Here is a 22,713-nt window from a genome sequence, read left to right as displayed (position 1 = left end):
CTGTCAAGCGTGGTTATTAAAAACAGCAGAGAAAAGTGAAATACATCAATGCAACACATTGTCAGCTTTGTGGGGATTAGATGACACACCTAAATGCTTGGTTTGCCTTTTTTTTTTTTTTTTGCGTGAAGTTGACAGCAATGGTGAACGGTCATGTTTCACTTCCATTCATCAAGATAGATAGACGTGTAATCCATTTTGACTTGGACTTTAACCCTTACTGAGTGGACACCCTGTGAGGAAGGGACCTATCAACTAACAGGGAGGGGAGGACAGGAAAGACTAGAGTATGTCCGAGCGGGGTAAGTAGGCAGGACAGGCTATTGATATTTTGCAAGAAAACCAGATTAAAACTAAAGCCATCTGAACAAGATCTCTCCCCCCAAAAAACTAAAAGTATTTGTAATTGTAATAAGGGGGCCCAGGACCCACTCCAGCCACCCCATACTGTGTAATATTTCTTGCAGTATTTAACAATTTCCCGTAACGTTTTAAAAAACTGACCTTTTTGACCACACTGTCTAACGTCTCTGGACGACTGACGTCGAAGCAGATGAGGACGGCATCCGAGTCGGGATAAGCTAATGGCCGTACGTTGTCGTAGTAAGCTGAACCTGTCGATGGCAAAAAAACAAAAATTATCACATTGTGGTAGGCAGTGTTGTTTTCGTCTACGATGACGATAACGAAAATATTTCGTCAATGAGCAATTTTTTTCGTGACTATGACGTCACAATGACACGCTGAAGGCTTCTTTTGTGAAACGTGTCAGGTGCTGCTTGGTAAGTTTTGCTTTTTTGTCTTTGCAAGATATGCCATGTTGCTTAAGCCTTTATTTTTTTTAAACCTGTCCTGTTCAGCTGTTTGACACGGAGAATAGAAGTCTAAGTGTCCGGTTGGTCTGAACAGTTTTGTTTCACATTGAGAGTATGACATTCTCCCATTGTGATCATTCAACATACCTCGTTTATTATGACAAAGCAGCAAACAGGCAGGAGTTATGGGGGAACAGAAGAAAAAAAAACAAGACAAGAAACATACACAGAAACAACAAGAAATACATTGAACGCCTACACTAACTATTAGGGGTGTAACGGTACACAAAAATCTCGGTTCGGTACGTACCTCGGTTTTGAGGTCACGGTTCTGTTCATTTTTGGTACAGTAAGAAAACAAAATACAAAATATAAATGTGCTAGTTGTTTGTTACACACTTTTGTGCTTTCAACAATAGGAACAGTAGCCTATACAAAGCTAGAATTGTGCTCAAAAAGTAGTGTGTATTTAAAGATAATAATCCAACAACAATTTGCCTTTCAGACCCCACGTATTGGTCAGCTTTCTTTCTGAGAGAAAGAAGAAAAAAGTCCTGTGCTAAAGAGAAAAGCAATCCCAATGACAAAGATTTTAACATGTATTTTACAAATGAAATGCCTCAATGAATTTTTTTTTTCTTATGAACGGTTTTCAAAAGGTTTATTGGTGGATTTTCTCAAGTTAAAGCGCCACACAGAAATTAATAAATTTAATTGTGTAAGCAGGATCTGTGTGTTATTCTTATTATTATTATTACAGGTGTTTTATCTCATTTCAATTTATTTTATTTAAATGGGCTATTATTTATTTTATTATGTGTTCGTATTTTACAAATGTGATATAGTATTCATTTAAATTGTATATTTTATGTTGTATAACTTTAGTTCCTATGTGAATATTAGTTCCTACTAGTTTTGTTGTGGTAGGAGGGTTTTGAATTGAACACGGGGCCCTGTTGGTTATTATTATAGCAGTAAATCAACAAAGAGAAGTCAACTGTGCCCCGATCTACCACTCTGATGGACTCAAAAAGTAGGTTACGATTGCATATTAGTTTGAAAATCGACCGGATCCACCGTATTTTTACACGAGTGACTTCTTGTCTGTCCAGTCTGCTAGCTAGTAGCATTGACGCAGGAGGGTCGCATCTCGCGTCAAATAATAAACTCTGCCGTTCTTTTCGCGTGCGTCGTGTTGAGCTGCTTCTGGGACGTGTCTAGCACGCGGCCGCACTGCGACTGGTGTGCATTGGCTGATTGACTTTAACACCCGCGTTTCACTGCGTTCTCACGGCAGCCACGTTGTCGCGCCGCTGACGTTTCTGGGTTATATGCTGTCCTACCGTGTTGGTTCTCATTATAGTAGAGAAGACGTAGTAAATATAATCTACACAAAGAAACTGTAACCCGATCGACTCACAGCCTCAAAAAGTAAGGGTTACATTACGTCAGAAAGTCGTTCGGTACGCCTCCGTTCCAAACCGAGCACCCCGTACCGAAACGGTTCAATACAAATACATGTACCGTTACACCCTTACTATGAAAATGTTGTTGCTATCGTCAGCTAGATGTACAGTGGTACCTCTACATACGAAGTTAATCCGTTCCAGGACCTTGTTTGTAAGTCGAAATGGTCGTATGTCGAGCAGGATTTTCCCATAGGAATACATTATAATTCCATTAATTCGTTCCACAGCCCAAAAACCTTCACTAAATCCTTAAAAAATACTGCTGGTACTATTACAAATGGCAATTACACATAGCAAAACAAATAAATTATAAATCAAAATCGGAATAATAATAATAATAATAATAATAATTCTTGTATTAATGTAACGAATCGGGTTCTAATGTGGCGGACGTTTTTTGCTGACCCTGAACGCACCGCGGGGTTGACGTGCCAGAGGCAGACCGGTGAGCCTGAGTTTCACTTTCACTTTGAATGTTTTCTTAACACCGTCGATTGCGGCAGACAGAAGGTGTTTTTGTTTTGAATAAGTTGTGAAATAAATGATAAAAACGTGGCGAAGTTGGCGATTTCTCTGGAGATGTTACCACAATAAGAATTGTCAGCTTAACTTATAAAGACTGGCGAACGATGGTCGGAGGAGGACCGTGGAGATGTATTGTTGAGCCATTTCACGGATGCCCACCCTACGCTCATATTTTTCTGTCATTTGCATCTTCATTTAGAAGGTAAGCGTCAACTTTTTCCTTGTTTCACCACCTGTACCAACCTTTTCTGAAACCAGTGTTGATTGTCACACAAGAAAATCCGCCGTGCATTCGTCTGCGGTGCTGCCATTGTCGTCGTATTTCGAGCATGTCGTCGGATGTAGAAACAAATGGCGAGTCAAATTTTACGTCGGATGTCGAAAAGTTCGTGTGTCGAAGCGATCGTATGTAAAGGTACCACTGTATTTCCGGTTGGCACCATGTGGGGGGCCTGTTGACCAGGTAAAGAAGGGGAGGGGGGTGGGGGAGTCTATAAAATAAGTGATTGGGAGGGTTGGAGTGTACACAAATCAGCTCTGTGATCTAGAAACAAGTAATCGTGTGAATCCCTTGTGAGTGTAAGCCCGTTGGCAAACGACCCCACGCCGCCCCCCGGCACTGGGGCCCCCACCGGAGCACGCCCGATCACTTTAGCATTTAGGTCAGTGCTGAGTGATCATCACACACACAAAACAAACTTGAAGTGTTAGCATAGCGTTCGCGTTAGCATTAGCACTACGTAGTGACTGGGTGTCATCTTAAACTCTTGGGGGAAAAAATTGACATACAATTCGTAGACCTCAGGTGAGTTTAATTAATTGCAAATAATGTGCCGTTTTCCTGCTGAGTGTGTATTACCATCATGAAAATGGTGATATCCTTGTAGACTCACCAGTTATGTGCTCATCTGTCATGTTCATTTGAAATGGTTGGAAACCATTTACTTATTTATAAGAAGTTTACAAACGAAAACCTTTTGAGAATTGTCGACTAAAACTACACGAAATTTGAGTTTTCTTTGACTAAAACTAAAGGAAGATGAACATATTTTGAAATTACTAAAATATGACTAGGACTAATAAGTATTTTGATCCAAAAGACTAAGACGAAAATTAAAATGGGAGCCAAAAACAACACTGGAGGTAAGCAACCGACACTTTGGAGGTCCATTACGCAACAGGGGGAGAGTCGTAACATGAATAGCTCGTCAACTGCTAGTTGACAATGCTATTTTATTCTCCAAGGGGGCCCGCCATGAAATGGGTGCATTGTGACAACATTCCAGCGCCACTTGCATCCTCGTCCGCAACATGTTGTGCTTTTGTGGCCCAAACACTCCGCATCAGCACTTTGACACAGAATTCCAATCACATTCCATAATGTCACACAGAGAGTTCGCCTTCCTCTGGCAAGCACATTATTCTGAAGATGCACTAAACACTGGAAAACGTTATTTCACAAGCGCAAGCCACTGACAGGCAGCAGCTGTGATCAAACCATTATCGTATTCATTATTTTTTTTATTTTTTTTTATCTACTGTCAAAGCTGGAGACTGTTCTGCCTGTGAAAGTGGATTAGTGAAATTAAATATAACACTGACTGACACTTTTAGTCTTTGGAAAAATTGTGGAGATGGACATGCACAACTTCAGTCTCAAGGTTTTCCTGTTTTCCACTAATCAGTGTTCTTTACTAATGGGTATTGATCGGGGAGTCTTTTTGGATATGCTCACCGGGTTCTTTGTAGTGGTAGTAGTTGTAGTACTACGCCCCCCGAGGACACAACTAGCCTCAACCCATCTGTCTCCATCCAAAATAAAAGCCCTTAAAGAGCCTCCAGCGTCAGTCGCTGGTGAACAGCAGGTCTTCTGCTACGTCGGTGGACATTAGGCCAGCGCGGGGAGATTACTTATAAATAAATAAGCTACTTTGTTCTTACAAGCTTCCTCCAATGTTACACAATTAAAGCACACTTATGTAAAACCGGCATATTTTTTTCTGTCTCTAGGTGGATTGACGGTGTGGCTTATAGAGACTTTTTTTTTTTTTCACATCAAGGTATTTGCTAAGGGAATTAGATTTCTCATTAAATTCAACTTTTAATATGACTGTAATTATATGTAAATTGTTGGCCGTTATACAGTGGGGCAAATAAGTATTTAGTCAGCCACCAAATGTGCAAGTTCGACTTGAAAAGATTAGAGAGGCCTGTAATTGTCAACATGGGTAAACCTCAACCATGAGAGACAGAATGTGGAGGGAAAAGAAAAGAAAATCACATTGTTTGATTTTTAAACAATTTATTTCCAAATTACAGTGGAAAGCAAGTATTTGGTCACCTAAAAACAAGCAAGATTTCTGGCTGTCAAAGAGGTCTAACTTCTTCTAACGAGGCTCCACTCGTTACCTGTATTAATGGCACCTGTTTTAACTCATCTGTATAAAAGACACCTGTCCACAATCTCAGTCAGTCACACTCCAAACTCCACTATGGCCAAGACCAAAGAGCTGTCAAAGGACACCAGAGACAAAATTGTAGACCTGCACCAGGCTGGGAAGACTGAATCTGCAATAGATAAAACTCTTGGTGTAAAGAAATCAACTGTGGGAGCAATTATTAGAAAATGGAAGACATCCAAGACCACTGATAATCTCCCTCGATCTGGGGCGCCATGCAAGATCTCACCCCGTGGTGTCAAAATGGTAACAAGAAAGGTGAGCAAAAACCCCAGAACCAAACGGGGGGGACGTGGTGAATGACCTACAGAGAGCTGGGATCACAGTAACAAAGGCGACTATCAGTAACACAATGTGCTGCCAGGGACTCAAATCCTGCACTGCCAGACGTGTCCCCCTGCTGAAGAAAGTACATGTCCAGGCCCGTCTGCGGTTCGCTAGAGAGCATTTGGATGATCCAGAAGCGCACTGGGAGAATGTGTTATGGTCAGATGAAACCAAAATAGAACTTTTTGGTAGAAACACAGGTTCTCGTGTTTGGAGGAGATAGAATACTGAATTGCATCTGAAGAACACCATACACACTGTGAAGGATGGGGGTGGAAACATCATGTTTTGGGGCTGTTTTTCTGCAAAGGGACCAAGACGACTGATCAGTGTAAAGGAAAGAATGAATGGGGCCATGTATCGAGAGATTTTGAGTGAAAATCTCCTTCCATCTGCAAGGGCATTGAAGATGAGATGTGGCTGGGTCTTTCAGCATAACAATGATCCCAAACACACAGCCAGGGCAACAAAGGAGTGGCTTTGTAAGAAGCATTTCAAGGTCTCCAGATTAAAACCCCACGGAAGGGAGTTGAAAGTCCGTGTTGCCCAATGAGAGCCCCAAAACATCACTGCTCTAGAGGAGATCTGCATGGAGGAATGAGCCAAAATACCAGCAACAGCAAAAAGGCAGAGAAATGCGAGTGGACAAAGGCGTTTATTGGTTCGCGCCTTTTATTGGCTTAAACTTTGGCAGCTACTACTAACAATCATGGTTGCCCAACTTTCCATCATGCATTTGGGCGGAGCAAGGGACAATCTTTTTCTTAACACTCTTAATAGAACACAGTGCAGAACATATTGTATAACATTTGCAGCCACTATTGACAGTCATGGTTGCCCAACTTCCCATCATGCATTTGGGGGGAACAGGAGACGATCTTTTTCTTAACATGCCTAATTGAATACAACACAGATCATACTGTATACTATTTGCAGCCACCACTGACAGTCATGGTTGCCCAACTTCCCCTCATGCATTTGGGTGGAACAGTTGCTACTCTTATCATTTAGTGAAAGCACAACAAAAATAGTATTCTTATCCCTCAAGTTTATTTTTTGATTGAAAATTTTACAAATTTTATGAAAACGAAAACATTAAGAGGGGTTTTAATATAAAATTACTATAACTTGTACTCAAATTTATCTTTTAAGAACTACAAGTCTTTCTATCTGTGGATCCCTTTAACAGAAAAAATGTTAATAATGTTAATGCCATCTTGTGGATTTATTGTTATTGTTAAACAAATACAGAACTTATGTACAGTATGTTGAATGTTTATGTCCGTATTGTGTCTTATCTTTCCATTCCAACAATAATTTACAGAAAAATATGGAATATTTTAGAGATGGTTTGAATTGCAATTAATTACTATTAATTAATTTTTAAGCTGTGATTAACTCGATTAAACATTTTAATCGTTTGACAACCCTAGTTCTTAAGCGTTCTTGCTTTTTTTGTTTGTTATCAAAATCAAATATTTTTTGATTGGAAATATTGAACTCGAACATTTACGATTGTTGGAATTACTGCTTTGCAAATAGTTCAGGAGGTAACACCACTCTTAACACACCACAGACAACAGGAAAATCAGAATAATAATTTTACAATCATCGCGGAAAGGATAAAAATACATTTAGTCCAATTACGTGTGGACGTATAACCTGCTCAAGACCTCTTCTGTGTTGCAAATGAGTACATAGATTACAAACATCAAAAAAGTTGAACATTTACATTTGTTATCCGCAAGCAGTTTCACAAACCACTCACCACAGATAAATCCCTTGGGATCGTGTTTTCAAACCTCCCTCAACTTTGATCGGAAAGGTGGAAGAAAACACGAAAAAATCGTGTGGAAAATTTGCTTGCCATCACAACCACAAAGTCTGTGAATCCTTAATATTGATCAGGCTCAAATTTACAATAGTCGAGCCTAAGCAGTTTTTTGAGCAGAGTGGAGGGAAAGAAAAAAAAAATCTAATTTAACATGCCTAATAATGGATAAACCTTTTTAGAGACTTCTGAACTAGGCTGTTTATAAAGGGGTAAAAATGCTCAAATTTGGACCAATTATTAGTACATATGCTATGCTATGCTTTGCTAGTTAGAAGTACTAACTAGCAAAAAAATGCGGATCGGTATCGGATCGGCCGACACGGAAAAATTCCAATCCAGACTCCCGATCCAGTTTTTTTTTTAATCTGGTCCGGGATTTCCAATGCACCGATTTACATAATCCATTCCATTTTTCCCTAAAATCCGCTGCGCATTTTACGGCACACCTTCAGCACACTAGCATTACCGTCCTAATTTGCCTCTGTGGCATCTCCTACATTATGACTGCAATGTAAAGTTTATCGGCAAAAATGTCAGCTGTCACCTGAGCATCTTGAAATGCTTGTCTTTGTCAAAAAAAAAAAAAAATCTCCCCATCATGCTGGGATTGCATCCAGGGCAAACAGCTGAAGGGAGTGTGTAGAATAGATAGAGATGGAGCAGCAAAGTGTGGAAAAGATTGAGGAGTAGAAGCCATTTTTGGTTTAACATAGTATTATTTCCACTGATTTTTTTTTAAGCCTTGGTACAGTTGTTCAAGAGCAGACAACTGATGCTGAGTTAATAGTTTATTTTCCACTGAGGTTGTTTGTGTGTTTTGCTTTTTTAAGACCGTTTACAATATTATTTGCACGTTTTACTGACTGAATACGCCATTTCTGTTTGTTATTTATAATGTTTTGTGTTTATCACTGAATAAACAGGTCAGTTTCTTGTTACCAACCATTGTGTGTTATTCAAACTCGCCTAATTCAGCTGGCTAGTTGGTATCAAGAGTACTAAAACCCTTTTCAACATGAGTCTGACAACTAAGCAAGGAGGCTAAATATCTTTAAACTAGGGCTGTCAAACGATTAAAATTTTCAATCGAGTTAATTACAGCTTAAAAATTAGTTAATCGTAATTAATCGCAATTAATCGCAATTCAAACCATCTATAAAATATGCCATATTTTTCTGTAAATTATTGTTGGAATGGAAAGATAAGACACAAGATGGATATATACATTCAACATACGGTACATAAGGACTGTTTATTATAACAATAAATCAACAAGATGGCATTAACATTATTAACATTCTGTTAAAGCGATCCATGGATAGAAAGACTTGTAGTTCTTAAAAGAAAAATGTTAGTAGAATTTATAGAAATTTTATATTAAACCTCTCTTAATGTTTTCGTTTTAATGAAATTTGTAAAATTTTCTATCAAAAAATAAACTAGTAGCCCGCCATTGTTGATGTCAATAATTACTTGCACAATGCTCATGGGTGCTGAAGCCTATAAAATCAGTCGCACCCAAGCGCCAGCAGAGGGCGGCAAAACTCCATAAAACACAACAAGAGAGCGTTTCACTGTTCCGTCATTTAAATCTGTCTGAGCGGGGCATCTGCGTTAATTGCGTCAAATATTTGAACGTGACTAATTTTAAAAAATTAACGCCCGTTAACGCGATCATTTTGACAGCCCTACTTTAAACTATAATACATGCTCAGATAGGCCGCTATCAGCATCGGCCAGTATCGGTATCGGATCGGAAATGCAAAACAAAATGGGTATCGGATCGGAAGTGCAAAAATCTGGATCGGGACATCCCTAGTTAGCACTTAAGCAGAAATCAAACTCTAAATAATTTAATTATTTCACACTCGAGAAAAATGAAAAATGCAATCGATTTTTCTCATTTGGACAATTATCCGACTATCACACTTGCGAGGTGCCTTAAATAGTTCCTACTCATTTCTTCATTTTTTTCCATGAATTTACCACTAGGTTGCGTAACCGTGAAAATAGAAAGTTTTAATGAGGCAGAATATCGCTGTTGAACCGACCTTTTAATGAGCCTTGAGCCACCTCTTCTTAAACAGCGAAAAACAACAACTGCAGGCATGCTAGTAGTCTACATTTATTCAGAATCTTGTTAGTAATTTTCCTCGCTCTTATCGGCATTTTCTCACTCTCGCTCACCGAGTACACTTTATTTTTTTTTTTGTGTCAGTGGCGCTGAACGCTTTAAAATAACTGATAAGAGACAATCGGGCTGTCTGGTCTATCTTTTCGTCTTCGGTGATGCTCTGCATAATTCACCAGCGGGCGCACACACACACACCTTTAATCCTCCCTGATGACATCTTCCATCACAGTGCAGTAATGCTCATTAATATTGAAAGCCTGTTTGTCCTTTTTTTTTTTTTTTTTTTGAGGACCCATCTTTCTTACACATTCCCGCTGTGTTTTGTAATCCATTTTCCAGCGCTTCAAACTGCGCACTGATACGATTATTATTCACTTGCGAACAAACAAAAACGGAGTGCGGCTAATTGCTTGGCGTACGCATGCTCGTAAACAATCCGAGACGTCCTGCGGAGATGATGAAGTTCTGTCTCGCTTTAAAATGTCAAATTCCTTGATTTGTTTCTGGCCCTGTAGGTTGTAAGTTTGCTTTATTCAATTGTAGGACATTATTATTGATAACATTTTACCCAAATATAATTTGTTGATGACATTTCTTCACTTTTTGTTGTTTCATGACCTTTATTCCCGTTGTTTGTCAGCCTATTGCAGTGTTTCCATGAATGAGCTTTCCTGGTACAATAAGAACTACTTGTCCTTCTCAAAAAATAACATATTGTGAGCAAATGAATTATTTTTTGTAATGTACTGATAAACATAAGACTTTCATATATTTTAGATTCATTACACACAACTGAAGTAGACCAAGCCTTTTAGTGTTTTAACATTGATGATTTTGGCAAAAAAGTCAAGAACCAAAAATCCCTATCTAAAAAAATTAGCATATCATGAAAAGGTACTCTAAAGAAGCTACTAACCTAATCATCTGAATCCTGGTTCATTACTCAAAACCGCAATCATGGGCAAGACTGCCGACCTGACTGCTGTCCAAAAGGCCATCATTGACACCCTCAAGCACGAGGCTAAGACACAGAAAGAAATTTACAGAGTGCTGTATCAAGGCATCTCAGTGGGAAGGAAAAAGTGTGGCAGGAAACGCTGCACAAACAGAAGAGGTGACCACACCCTGAGACAGATTGTGGAGAAGGGCCGATTCCAGACCTTGGGGGACCTGCAGAAACAAGGGACCGAGTCTGGAGTAGAAACATCCAGAGCCACCCTGCACAGGCGTGTGCTGGAAATGGGCTACAGGTGCCGCATTCCCCAGGTCAAGCCACTTTTGAACCTGAAACTGCGGCAGAAGCGCCTGACCTGGGCTACAGAGAAGCAGCCCTGGACTGTTGCTCAGTGGTCCAAAGTAATTTTTTCAGATGAAAGCTAATTTTCCGTGTCATTCGGAAATCAAGGTACCAAAGTTTAGAGGAAGACTGGAGAAGGAAATGCCAAAATGCCTGAAGTCCAGTGTCAAGTACCCACAGTCAGCGATGGTCTGGGGTGCCATGTCAGCTGCTGGTGTTGGTCTGCTGTGTTTAATCAAGGGCAGGGTCAATGCAGCTAGCTATCAGGAGATTTTGGAGCACTTCATTCTTCCATCTGCTGAAAAGCTTTATGGAGATGAAGATTTTATTTTTCAGTACGACCTGGCACCTGCACACAGTGCCAAAACCACAGGTAAATGGTTTACTGACCATGGCATTACTGTGATCAATTGGCCTGCCAACTCTCCTGACCTAAACCCCATAGAGAATCTGTGGGATATTGTGAAGAGGTAGTTGAGAGACACCGGACCCAACACTGTGGATGAGCTTAAGGCCGCTATCGAAGCATCCTGGGGCTGCATAACACCTCGGCAGTGCCACAGGCTGATTGCCTCCATGCCACGCTGCATTGAAGCAGTCATATCTGCAAAAGGATTCCCGACCAAGTATTGAGTGCATAGCTGATATAATTAATTGAAGGTTGACTTTTTTTGTATTAAAAAAAAACTTTTTTGTATTGGTCGGATGAAATATGCTACTTTTTTGAGATACAGATTTTTGGTTTTTCTTGACTTTTTTGCCAAAATCATCAATAAAAGGCTTGAACTACTTCAGTTGTGAGTAATGAATCTAAAATGTATGAAAGTCTAATGTTTATCAGTACATTCCAGAAAATAATTAACTATATCACAATATGCTATTTTTGTGAGAAGGACTAGAAGTATGTAATTCTTTCAACGCCAGCCATTTACAAAAAACGGAGTTCTCGACAGCATACACTGTCTCGCTCCGTTGTCATTGAGACGCACTTGCCGCAAGTACATCACCAGTTTTGCCCAACTCTTGTCTTATCAGGTATTTCCAGGTCTGCATTTTGCCTTTGCCGCTCATCTTGTGAACGACCGACAGTGCTGTCGTGCTCTTCACTTTCCCGCTCTGGTTCAAATTGGAAGGGCAGAACTGACGACATGTTGGGGTAGCTAACGAGTGACACGCTGGAAGTTGGGCAGCATGCCATATGACGTCACTGCACTGCGACGTCAACGAAAATGACAACCTATAAGTTAAAATAATTTTACAAATTTTATTGAAACGAAAACACGAAGAGGGGTTTTAATATCAAATTATTATAACTCATACTAACATTTATCTTTTAAGAATTACTTGTTTTTATGATCGAGGAGCCCCATAAGCAGTTACTCACAATGTTACTCATGAATTGAGTATTATCAGCAAACACTGTTTTACTTGTACTTGAGTAAATTTTTAGGATGACTACTTTTACTTCAGTAATATTATTTTGAAGTAATGCTACTCTTACTTGAGTAACGTTTTTGGCTACTCTACCCACCTCTGGTAAATAGTTGTCAATGCGTTAAGATTTTGTTGTCCTACACCAGAGGCGGGAACCTCTTGGTACCTCACGATACCGATACGATACGATACGATACAAAGCTCACGATAACGAATGAACATTGGTGCCATCCCTCCCACTTCAAATTGATTTGACGTCTGTGGCAGCCAGTGTTGTTAATAACGGCGTTACAATATAACGGCGTTACTAACGGCGTTATTTTTTTCAGTAGTGGGTAATCTAATTAATTACTTTTCTCATCTTGGCAACGCCGTTACCGTTACTGAGGACGGAAAGGCATGCGTTACTATGCGTTACTATATTGGTCGAAAAGTCTGAGGGAGATGGACTCACCAAGACGACAGAGCAGAGCAGGAGCGGGGAGGAGGCAAGAAAGTTGTGACGCCGAGCAAACGCGATGCTAGGTAGCTCCAATAATACATGTTGTAGCCGATAGCCGACAAACTACGCCCGCATGTTATGGTAGATATGGTAGACATGGTAGATATCACATGTACTGTATATAGATATAACTAGATGCAACTGACAGACATGGCACTAGATGCGTTAGTAGACAGCCGCCATCTTAAAGCAGTAGGCTTTTTAGGACGGCTCTGTTGTAGAGAACCTTCCTAGCGAACCTAAGTAACTTTTTATCTAAAATACTTCTAAATCGGCAAAATCTTGACTTGATTCTATCTTTAAATGATGAAACAGTTTTAAAACGTTCATATGTCGAAAGTAGAGAGAAGGGAACTAATGCAATAATGGGAACAATTTTAACAACTTTTAACAGTTGATTCAGGGTAAAGGGTAAATTAGGGTAAAGAATTGGGCTCGGGCCAGTTGTACCAAAAACCTCCACAAAAAACTTCACATAGTGTGGCCAATGTTTTTTTTTTTTTTTTTTTTTTGAGGGGGGAAAAAAAACAGTAATTATCACCAATTACTTTGCCAAGTAACTAATTACTCTTACATTCAGGTAATTGAGTTACTAACGCAATTACTTTTTGGGAGAAGTAATTTGTAACTATAATTAATTACTTTTTTTCAGTAAGATTAACAACACTGGTGGCAGCCAGTGTGAGGCAACGAGTTCATTTGGGGGCATTTCACGTCATTTCCTGTTGATTTTCGGTCACTTCCTTTTGCCTTTGGGGCATTTACAGGTCACCTCCTGTTGATTTTGGGTTACTGAAAAGGTATTGGCTCAAGAATGTTCTCAAATGAATAGGAAGTGACTGAAAATCAACAGGAAGACACCAGTAAATTCATTAAAATGAACAGTAAGTGACCTGATAATGCCCACAAGACTGACTATCAAGGCTCTGGTTTCAGTGACATTGACGGCACTAGATGTCCAATCCAGTCAAAATGAATTTGATGTCTAGTGCCGTCAATGTGAGCCAGTGAGCTAACAGTTGGTTGTTTTTTTTGTTTTGTTTTTTTTTTAACTGTGAAAACCTTTTTTCAAACGATATCTCGAATCTTAATCGTGATATATCACCTTTTTGATATCTTGTCAGAACCCTAGTCTATATTACTAGCTAGGGGTGTAACGGTACACAAAAATCTCAGTTCGGTACAAACCTCGGTTTTGAGGTCACGGTTCGGTTCATTTTCGGTACAGTAAGAAAACGCAAAATATAAATGTGCTAGTTGTTTTTTTACACACTTTTGTGCTTTCAACAATAGGAACAGTAGCCTATACAAAGCTAGAATTGTGCTCAAAAAGTAGCGGGTATTTAAAGGTAATAATCCAACAACAATTTGCTTTTCATACCCCGCGTATTGGTCAGCTTTCTTTCTGAAAGAAGGAAGAAAAAAGTCCTGTGCTAAGGAGAAAAGCAATCCCAATGACAAAGATTTTAACATATATTTTACATATGAAATGCCTCAATGATTTTTTTTTTCTTATGAACGGTTTTCAAAAGCTTTATTGGCGGATTTTCTCAAGTTAAAGCGCCACGCAGAAATTAATAAATTTAATTGTGTAAGCAGGATCTGTGTATTATTCTTATTATTTAATTACAGGTGTTTTAGCTCATTTCAATTTATTTCATTTAAATGGGCTATTATTGATTTTATTATGTGTTTGTATTTTACAAATGTGATGTAGTATTCATTTATATTGTATATTTTATGTTGTATAACTTTAGTTCCTATGTGACTATTAGTTCCTACTTGTTTTGTTGTGGTAGGAGGGTTTTGTATTGAACACGGGGCCGTGTTGGTTATTTTTATAGCAGAGAAAACTCAACAAAGACAAGTCAACTGTGCCCCCGATCAACCACTCAAGAGATCTGATGGACTCAAAGGCTACGTTCATACTACAGGTCTTAATGCACGAATCCGATTTTTTTCGTGTTTTTCCGACTCGAGTGAGGCATTAACTTGACGGTCTGAACGTGACAAGTCGCATAGAACTGGACCATTTCAAATCAGATCTGGGTCACTTTCGTATGTGGTTCAAATCCGATCTGGGCCACATTTTTCCAGACTGTCGCGGCGGTCTGTACTGTCCAGTCTCTCAAATCGGAATTCATGCAGCAATTACGTCATCAAAAAGCCAGAGAGACGCTACGGTAGCAGTGCAGCTGTGCGTTATTAGCGCCTAGCTTGCCTTGGACACGGCTTTTTAGGAAGGGTCGGACTTGAAAACAGTCATTAAAAAAATAAAAATGGGTTGAGGATAAGCCTGAGAATGATCGGTTTTCTTTCTGCTTTATATGAGCAATATTTCAACATTGCTTACACGGCCGAGAGTCGGGGCAAACTGCTCGTATGTGTGTGTGACATGCACGTACAGTGCGTGCATGCTATCGATCCATATACTTTGAATATAAGCCTAGACAGGGATTATTTATGTCTGTTATTTGTGTCCTCTTTTTAAAAAGAAAAATATGATATCCCTGGAATGACGGATGACAGCCAGCATATGTGGTCATTTGTTTTGATGCTTCTGCGCATGCGGGTCGTCTTGCTCAGCGCGTGTCAGACTGCAAATTAGTGCGCATGCGTGATACTTGAACGGTCCCAATGGACAAAGGCAGTCTGAACGGGCACGCCAAAAAAACAGATGTGGCAAAAAATCGGATTTGTGCATTAAGACCTGTAGTATGAACGTAGCCAAAAAGGGGGTTACGATTGCATATTAGTTTGAAACTCGACCGGATCCACCGTATTTTTACACGAGTGACTTCCGGTCTGCTAGCTAGTAGTATTGACACAGGAGGACCGCGTCTCGCGTCAAATAATAAACTCTGCTGTTCTTTTCGCGTGCATCGCGATGAGCCACTTCTGGGACGCGTCTAACAGGCGGCCGCACTGTGACTGGTGTGCATTAGCTGACTGACTTTAATTTTCTTTTTTTTTGCGGTGGCCACGTTGTCGCGCCGTTGACGTTTCTTACTGTCCTACCGTGTTGGTCCTCACTATAGTAGAGAACACAGAGTAAATATAATCTACACAAAGAAACTGTAACCCGATTGACTCACAGCCTCGAAAAGTAAGGGTTACATTACGTCGGAAACTCGTTCGGTACGCCTCCGTTCCGAACCGAGCACCAAGTACCGGAACGGTTCATTACGAATACATGTACCGTTACACCCTTATTACTAGCTGATTTACAGAATTTTGACAAATATTTCAAGGCCCACTCAATATTGTTGAATATAAACACAGACACTACCTAATGAAGTTTTATCCTCTTCTTCAATAAGAAAAACTTTGTTTCTGCCTAGTATTAGTATAACATAGGTTATATTCATCAAATTAATCTACTTTGGACATAAAAACAGAAAGGTTTTGTGAAAAGATACTAACTTTTGACGCTAACATAATTTTGCTCTACAAACAATTGAATGTCCTTGGAAATGTTGATGGATCAAACACCTGTTCATCTTTGTTGTTTAGCTGTTTAGATGATTCTATTCGAACAGACAAGCAGATCATTTTCCATTGCAGTGATCCATTCAATGGGAGCAAGTAGCATATTTTTTGCCAAAAATCAGCAGCAACTCTGCAAGACTCCCCAAAATTAATGACTAAGGATACAGAACTGACATCTTCTCCCCTTGACATTTAAGCTCTCCACTCCTGTTGCGAGTTTGTATGCTGTCGATGACTTTCTCACCATCTCCTGCAGATGCAGTTAATATTCAAAAAGTGGATGAGAACTTTTGAAATACATGCACACCAAGGTTATTAACAAAAAACGAATCAAAAGACAAAAGTAGATTTTCGTTACGGCAATAAATAATATTCGAGATTTTTTCCACATATTGTCCGATGTCAATTCTTTTTAGCGTTTTTTTTTTTTAACTTCACGAATGATCACTGCCAGCCCCTCCCAGTCGGAATGTACGTCTATCACCAACAATGGCAGTGAATGACTAAATCTACCTTAGTTGCACCGAGCCCATTGATTTCCAATGTGACCTCGCCGTCCTAATGGAACCTATCAGAGTATCACAACCTTCTCCAATGGAGCACTTAAGAGCACAGCACTTTACTTTGACACCATATCCCAGAATCTGGACGCTATTTTCACTCTCGGAACCCTCTCGGCTTGTCACAAACAGCGCTAGAAGTACTGTAAAAAGTAAATAAAAGCCTCATTTCCCCATGCTGCGCACACAGCAGATCTTGAACGAGGCTTTCAAGGAAGCAATCGGAGGTCATCGGAGCCTCTCATGAATGATGGATGGGATGTTGGGCTGATCCTGCTGATGGATGAGGGGATGAAACTGGCTAACTTTGATAAGTGTTATATACGTGCATCCAACAGTGGTATTAAAAAGTATCTTAACCTTTTGGAATTTCTCACATTTCTGCATAAAATAACCGTCAAATGTAAACTGATCTTTGTCAAAATCACACAGATGGAAAAACAGTGTCTGCTTTAACTAAAACCACCCAAACATTTATAGGTTTTCATATTTTAATGAGGATTGCATACAAACAATGACAGAAGGGGGAAAAATAAGTAAGTGAACCATCACATTTAATATTTTGTGGCCCTCCTGTAGTTGCAGATCAGTCTGGCACATCGATCAGGACTAATCTTGGCCCATTCTACTCTACAAAACTTCTGTAGTTCAGTCAGATTCCTGGGATGTCTGGCATGAATTTCCAGGTCATGCCACAGCATCTCAATAGGGTTCAAGTCTGGACTTTGCCTTGGCCACTCCAGAACGTGTATTTTGCTCTTCTGAAACCATTCTGAAGTTGATTCACTTCTGTGTTTTGGATCATTGTCTTTTTGCAGCATCCATCCTCTTTGTAGCTTCAACTGTCTGACAGACGGCCTCAGGTTTTCCTGCAAAACATCCTGTTAAACTTTTGAATTCATTCTTCCAATGATTGCAAGTTGTCCAGGCCTTGAGGTAGCAAAACAGCCCCAAATCATGATCCGTGGGGATGCGGTGTTGATGTTGGTGAGCTGTTTTTCCTATTTTTCCTTCACACATGACGTGTGTTACTCCTAAACAATTGAACTTTGGTTTCATCAGTCCCCAAAATATTTTGTCAAAACTTCTGTGAAGTGTCCAAGTGCCTTTTTGCGAACATTAAATGATGTGCACAGAAATATTGGACTGTGCCAGCGATTTCTGTAAGTCTTTAGCAGACACTCCAGGGTTCTTTTTTACCTCTCTTGGGTATTCTGCGCAGAACTTTTGGCGTCATCTTTGGGGGACGGCCACTCCTTGGGAGAGAAGCAACAGTGCCAAACTCTCGCCATTTGTAGACAACTTCTCTGACTGTCGATTGATGAACATCCAGACTTTTAGAGATTGTTATGTATCCTTTCCCAGCTTTATACAAATCAGCAGTCCTTGATCGCAAGTATTCAGACAGCTCTTTTGACCGAGACATGATGCACAGTAGACAATGCTTCTCATCAAGACACTTCTTACCAGGTGTGTATTTTATATTGGGCAGGGCAGCTTTAAACCACTCATCAGTAATTGGGTACAAACCTGACTTAAATTGTTTGGTAAAAAATTGTTTCAATTGCTCTTTAAGTCTCCTTAGGCAGAGTATTCACTTATTTTTCCCCCCCTTCTGTCATTGTTTGCATGCCATTAAAATACAAAAACCTATAAATGTTTGGGTGGTTTTAGTTAAAGCAGACAGTTTTTACATCTGTGTAATTTTGAAAATCAGATCACATTTGATGGTGATTTTATGTAGAAATGTGAGAAATTCCATAAGGTTCAGATACTTTTTCATACCACTGTAAGGTTTGTACACCATTGTTATTGAAAAATGCTAAATGCACTCGCTGCAGTTCTAAACCTCAAAGGAAATGTAAAAAAAAAAAATGGACAGTGCCATTGTGTGATGTTTGCATCATGTACGTCTGCCTCCACAGCAGTGATGTCAAAAGCCCGTCTGTCTGGTCCGTCAGGACACGCACACAAAAACGCTGCGCACTGTCATTGTGTGAAAACCAGTTTTTTCAAACTGTTTGTTATCTCAGTCAAAGGGAAATTTTTGACCACAAAAAGTTTAGCTTCACAAAGAACATGAAAGTGGTGAAAGTACAATATATTTGGGAAACAGGGTTAAATCAGTACACTGTGTCACATTCACATTCCCACTCAGTTTCTTTTTACCACCTGTGTTCATTTAACACAAACACTGCCACACCCACTCAGTCACTGCCTCACCTCACCTACATACTAGTACATCAAGGCTGCCTCAATTAATCAACAGCTGTTTTAAGTCCATTAATTGTTAGACATTGTTGATCTAAAAATTGCACCAAAAAAATCCGCTTTTTCCAGTATTTTATTAAAAAAGCTCGTTTTTAATTATAAATTAGAGGCTATAACAGGAAAATAACAGTAAATATTTTCTTTTTTTTTTAAAAAACTTCATATTTCTTGCATTTAAAAAAGATAAATCATAGACTTCATAATACATTCGCAGGCCCGAGTAATAGGGGGCCTATCTCTGTCAAAGCTGACCGAGTGGAAACACAGATAAAGATCTTTTTACGTTAAAAATTCTTGTGAATAAATGCTTAAATCCATGAATTTATATATATGGACATAAAACGGTCTCGATTCTTGGTTAAAAGCAAAAAAACGGGCAGTTAGCTTTTAAATTACATAAATATGTCGAATGTGCTGCTAGTCTTTAAGCCACTGTGGCGCTACCTTATCACCACAAAGACTTTTTTTTTTACGTTGAAAATTCTTGTGAATAAATGCTTAAAACCCTGAATTTTTCACAGATATGAATGTAAAACTGTCTCTATTCTTGGTTAAAAGCAAAAAAATTGAGCAGTTAGCATTTATTTTACGTAAATATGTCGAATGTGTTGCTAGTCTTTAAGCCAGTGTGGCGCCGCCTTATCACAACAAAGAGCTTTTACGTTGAAAATTACTGAAAATAAATGCGTACATTCCTGAATTATTTTCTTGATTTCTGCATAAAACAGTCTCGATTCTTTGTTAAAAGAGCAGAGAACCGGGCAGTTAGCATTTATTTTAGTAAATATGTTAAATGTGATGCTAGTCTTTAAGCTACTGTGGCGCCGCCTTATCACTAAAACAGCTTTTTACGTTGAAAATTCTAGTGAAAAAGTTCTTAAATCCCTGAATTCTTTATAGATATGAACGCAAAACAGTCTCGATTCTTGTTTGAAAGCAAAACAACGGGCAGTTAGCTTTTATATTACGTAAATATGGGACGGCCCCTTACTTGAAGGCGTGGTGCAGTGTCTGGGCAATGTTTCCCGTCAATATAATTTTTAAGTCCATGGATCAATATTGTGATTTTTGTAGGCCTTGATCAAAACAGATGATTTGCTTTGTGATGAACCAAAATGATAAATCTGCTTTTGCTTAAGAACTATAGTTATGCATAAAGTTGCATAATATTTGCGTTCCAAATTTTCTCAGCGCATATTTTTTTGTCCCAATGTACATCTACAGCTAAAACATAAAGCCTGGAATAATTTAAGAGTAAATAACGTCTTTATACATGAGTCGATTAATCGTTTGTAGCAACCCTAGGACACACCAAACTTTCTCCATACGCAGACACAATATTTATCGGTCAACCTCAACTAAACGCACCATCTCATACTCAGATCTGACAAAGGTTTTACCTGATGTGTCCCACATGTTGAGCTCAATGCGCTGCTTGTCGATTTCAAAACTGGCCGTGTAGTTCTCAAACACCGTTGGAACGTAATTCTGGTAACGGATGCAAAATAAATTGTCATATAGCACAGTCTTTTATTATGAAAATTCCTTTTAGATCCTAGACTGCCATTGACGGCGATAGACGTCCAATCCATTTAGACTGGAAGGGCTGGCTGCGAATGATCGAGATCAACGTCCAATGTAGTGCTGCAAAGATTTATCGCTTAACTCGAGTAATTCGATTAGAAAAAAGCTTCGAATAAAATTTTGCTGCTTCGAGTACTGGTTGAATTAGTGTGGCATTGTAATGGTTTGTTTTGAAAGTGTTTGCATTTAGTTTTATTGATTTGGGTGGGTACGCTGCTGTTTGGTGGCAGCAGTGAATATGACATAACTTATTTAACATAGCTGAATCTTGCTGCTCCCTGTTAAGACCAACATAAGGTATGTTTTTGTTTGAGCTAATATGTTTTAATGCATTTGTAATTTAGTTGATAGTTATATGTAACCGTTTTTTTGTGGAAGCATTGTAGGAAAAAAAAAAAAAAACTAACAGCATTTAAGCTAGCAGGATTTTGCTATGCAAGTAAGGCAATTGTTCTTTTGTTATCCTTAGATCCTCTTTTTTTATACCATTTGAGGCTAAGCTCAGGTATTTTGATTATTTTTTTTAAATGAAAATGCAATTCTGCAGAGTTTGAAGAAAACTTTGGGAATTTTATTTAGTATTCACATTTAATGCTCTTTTGAAAATGCAAACTTTGTTTTACATCTCCTAAAATTGATTTTGCAACACATGAAATGTTCCTAATCCAATTACTCGATTATTCGAACTGAGTAGTCGATAGATTAATCGACTACTAAAATGATCAACAGCTGCAGCCCAAGTCCAATGCATTTTGACTGGACTGCGAATGATCGCTGCAAGCCCTCCCAGTCAAAATAGATTGGACGTCTATCGCCGTCAATGGCACTAAAATATGACATGTAAAAATCACAGCGACTAAAAATGAATCAAAAGAAAATATTACATTACGATTATATGTGAAAAGGAAACAGAAAATGTATGTAACACTTGTAATAACACTATTTTGTTGGGGGGCGGATATCGAAAATACCTTTTATATTTAAACAGCATTTCATATCAATGTGATGTATTTTGGATTTATTTTATTAATTTTTAAAAAATGTTTTCTTCCCGAATTACTGACTTTAGATTTCCCAAACTTTTCAACCCTAGTGCATGAATGAACTAATGTTACGCCGTTTTGGTCGTGCGTCATGCGTAAAAGCGCACAGACTCAAAATTTACCAAAATAAAATGCAGTGCAATTTTTCTCAAATAAAATATCATGACTGTTTAATATTACACTGTTAAACAATTCAAGTGAATTAAATCTATTATTAACTAAAATGTGACTTTAAGGTTTTAGAGAGTGAGAAAAAAAATAAAGTAAAAAAATGTTCCGTCATCTTACCTCTGGGTACGAGTCTTTGGCAAAAACGTGCAGGAGAGCAGTTTTTCCACACTGCGTGTCCCCGACCACCACGATCTTACACCGGAGTGGTCCTTTGCCCTCCATCGCGCGTCCTGGGTGGATGTTACTGCGCGCCTCTTGTCATTTAAGCCTTCCTACTTCCACCCAACGCCGGCAAAAGAACAACAAAAGCCACGTGACGCGTTGACCAGTACCTGTGAATGTTACTACGCCCTGAAACAAACTTGTTCAATTTCTAAGTGGCGGAGATGCCGCTGGTTTGGTGGGGTGTCTGCGTGCACTAAAGCTCCACGAGAGGATGGCGGCTCTAAAAACGGAAAGCTAGACACCTATGCGTGCGTGCTTCCGGTTTGGTGATCTATCACTTCAAAATAAAATCGTATTACAATTCAGTAAGCGCTCTGAGTAAGCGTTAATAGTAGTTACTGTGCGTTGTTGTCATAACTTCCGGTGGGTTTTTTCCCCCCCGCGTTTTTTGTACATGGCACCTGTTTTTTTTTTAAAGTTTGATTTCATTTTTTCCGGGGAAGCGGGGGGTGGTTGCACTATTTAAACATTTTATGCTAAAAACTGTAATCAATTTAAATGTACTGTACCAAGTTTATTCACGCTTCAACGCCAAGACGCACTTCTTTGGCCATCTGGCACCATCTTGTGGCAG

At 39.1% G+C, this 22,713-nt stretch overlaps 1 protein-coding gene across 1 annotated transcript in view; it reads right to left on the bottom strand.

The window, feature by feature from the left end:
• Positions 1–22,707, bottom strand: part of LOC130909984 (rho-related GTP-binding protein RhoN-like) — a 29,468-nt gene extending 6,761 nt beyond the window's left edge. The window contains exons 1-3 of the mRNA XM_057826971.1: positions 22,032–22,707; positions 20,517–20,604; positions 505–614 (exon numbers count right to left, since the gene is read on the bottom strand). Coding sequence (XP_057682954.1) covers positions 505–614; positions 20,517–20,604; positions 22,032–22,136 — 303 coding nt within the window. The 5' untranslated portion in view covers positions 22,137–22,707. The remainder of the gene's footprint in view (positions 1–504; positions 615–20,516; positions 20,605–22,031) is intronic.
• Between the last annotated feature and the right edge of the window lie 6 nt (positions 22,708–22,713).

Source organism: Corythoichthys intestinalis, chromosome 21, assembly GCF_030265065.1.
Source record: "Corythoichthys intestinalis isolate RoL2023-P3 chromosome 21, ASM3026506v1, whole genome shotgun sequence".
NCBI lineage: Eukaryota > Metazoa > Chordata > Actinopteri > Syngnathiformes > Syngnathidae > Corythoichthys > Corythoichthys intestinalis.
This window is presented reverse-complemented; position numbering and strand designations above follow the sequence as displayed.